The following is a 1,112-nucleotide window of genomic DNA, read 5'->3' as shown; positions in this document are numbered from 1 at the left end:
GAAGCAGGCCACACCCCTAGTGAAACTCTGTTTCAATGGATTGGCTGCTCAAAACATATACATCTGATCCCATCATTGGAACAACCCACATCACAATTGCTGAAACCACACAGAATTGTGGTCCAGCCAACTTGACAAAAGTTCCAACTATCAGAGCAAACCAAACCCATTGCCATCATCAATGGGTTATGATTCTGACTCACAGAAATGCATAAGACAGGGTGGAACTGTCCCATAATGTTTCCAACACTGTAATCTTTATGGAAGCAGACTACCACAGCTTTTTCACATGGAGCAGCTGATGGGTTAAAACTACCAACCTTTTGGTTAGCAGCTGAGCACTGGGTCAGTACCCCACCAGGGCTACTTTAACCAAAGGATGTCTGGATATTATCTAAAGGGCAGGGGTAGGGAGGGAACTCAGTCTTTGAGAGTGGGTAAAACTCATGTATTATATTCTTTTTGTCTTTCCCATGCAACACAGGGTCAAAAATACCTGTAAGAGAACTCTTCTAGAGGAGGTTCGTGAGCTGGAAAGCAGCAAAGTTAAGGGACAAGATTGTCTTCGTAGAAATTTTGAAAACAGGTGAGTTGATTCTGTTTACCCTCGTTTTGCTAAGACCCAGTTCTCTTTGCTCTTCTTCCCAGCTCTCTCCCACGTTGTCCCATTCTCTTCCCACTTTCCCAGGTTCACTAAGCATTTCTTGTTAATCAAGTTGTTCTTTCTCAGGGGGCAGCAACATTGACATGTAGACCAAGGCCACGAGAAGGTGGCATGGCACGTGACTCTCTGGGTCACTCAGCCTGGTTCTGGGAATGACTCTGAGAGGCACACCAGGTCAACCACAGAAGGACTCAACAAAACCAAACAACAGTAGGCTTCCCATCACGCAAAAAAGGCCAGTTTCATCTGTGTTCCCCTCCCCCACTTAGCTATTTATTTTTCTGCTCCTTCTAGCAAAACCCCTTAAAAGGAGTTGTTTTGTACACGCAGACTCCAATTTCTCTTCTCTAATTCACTATTGGGAGCTCTGGTAGCATAGTGCCTAAGGCACTTGACTGCTAACCAGAAGGCTGGCGGTTCAAACCCACCAGCCACTCCTCGGAAGGAA

At 45.6% G+C, this 1,112-nt stretch overlaps 1 protein-coding gene across 1 annotated transcript in view; it reads left to right on the top strand.

Annotated features, from left to right (window-relative positions):
• Positions 1 to 1,112, top strand: part of LOC103198375 (phospholipid-transporting ATPase IB-like) — a 320,073-nt gene that overhangs the window by 284,233 nt on the left and 34,728 nt on the right. The window contains exon 24 of the mRNA XM_042781173.1: positions 485 to 586. Coding sequence (XP_042637107.1) covers positions 485 to 586 — 102 coding nt within the window. The remainder of the gene's footprint in view (positions 1 to 484; positions 587 to 1,112) is intronic.

The sequence above is a fragment of the Orycteropus afer genome, unplaced genomic scaffold, assembly GCF_000298275.1.
Source record: "Orycteropus afer afer isolate SDZICR_OR568_19922 unplaced genomic scaffold, OryAfe1.0 scaffold00092, whole genome shotgun sequence".
NCBI classification, from domain to species: domain Eukaryota; kingdom Metazoa; phylum Chordata; class Mammalia; order Tubulidentata; family Orycteropodidae; genus Orycteropus; species Orycteropus afer.
Note: the sequence above shows the minus strand (reverse complement) of the source record. Positions and strands in the feature narration are given on the sequence as shown.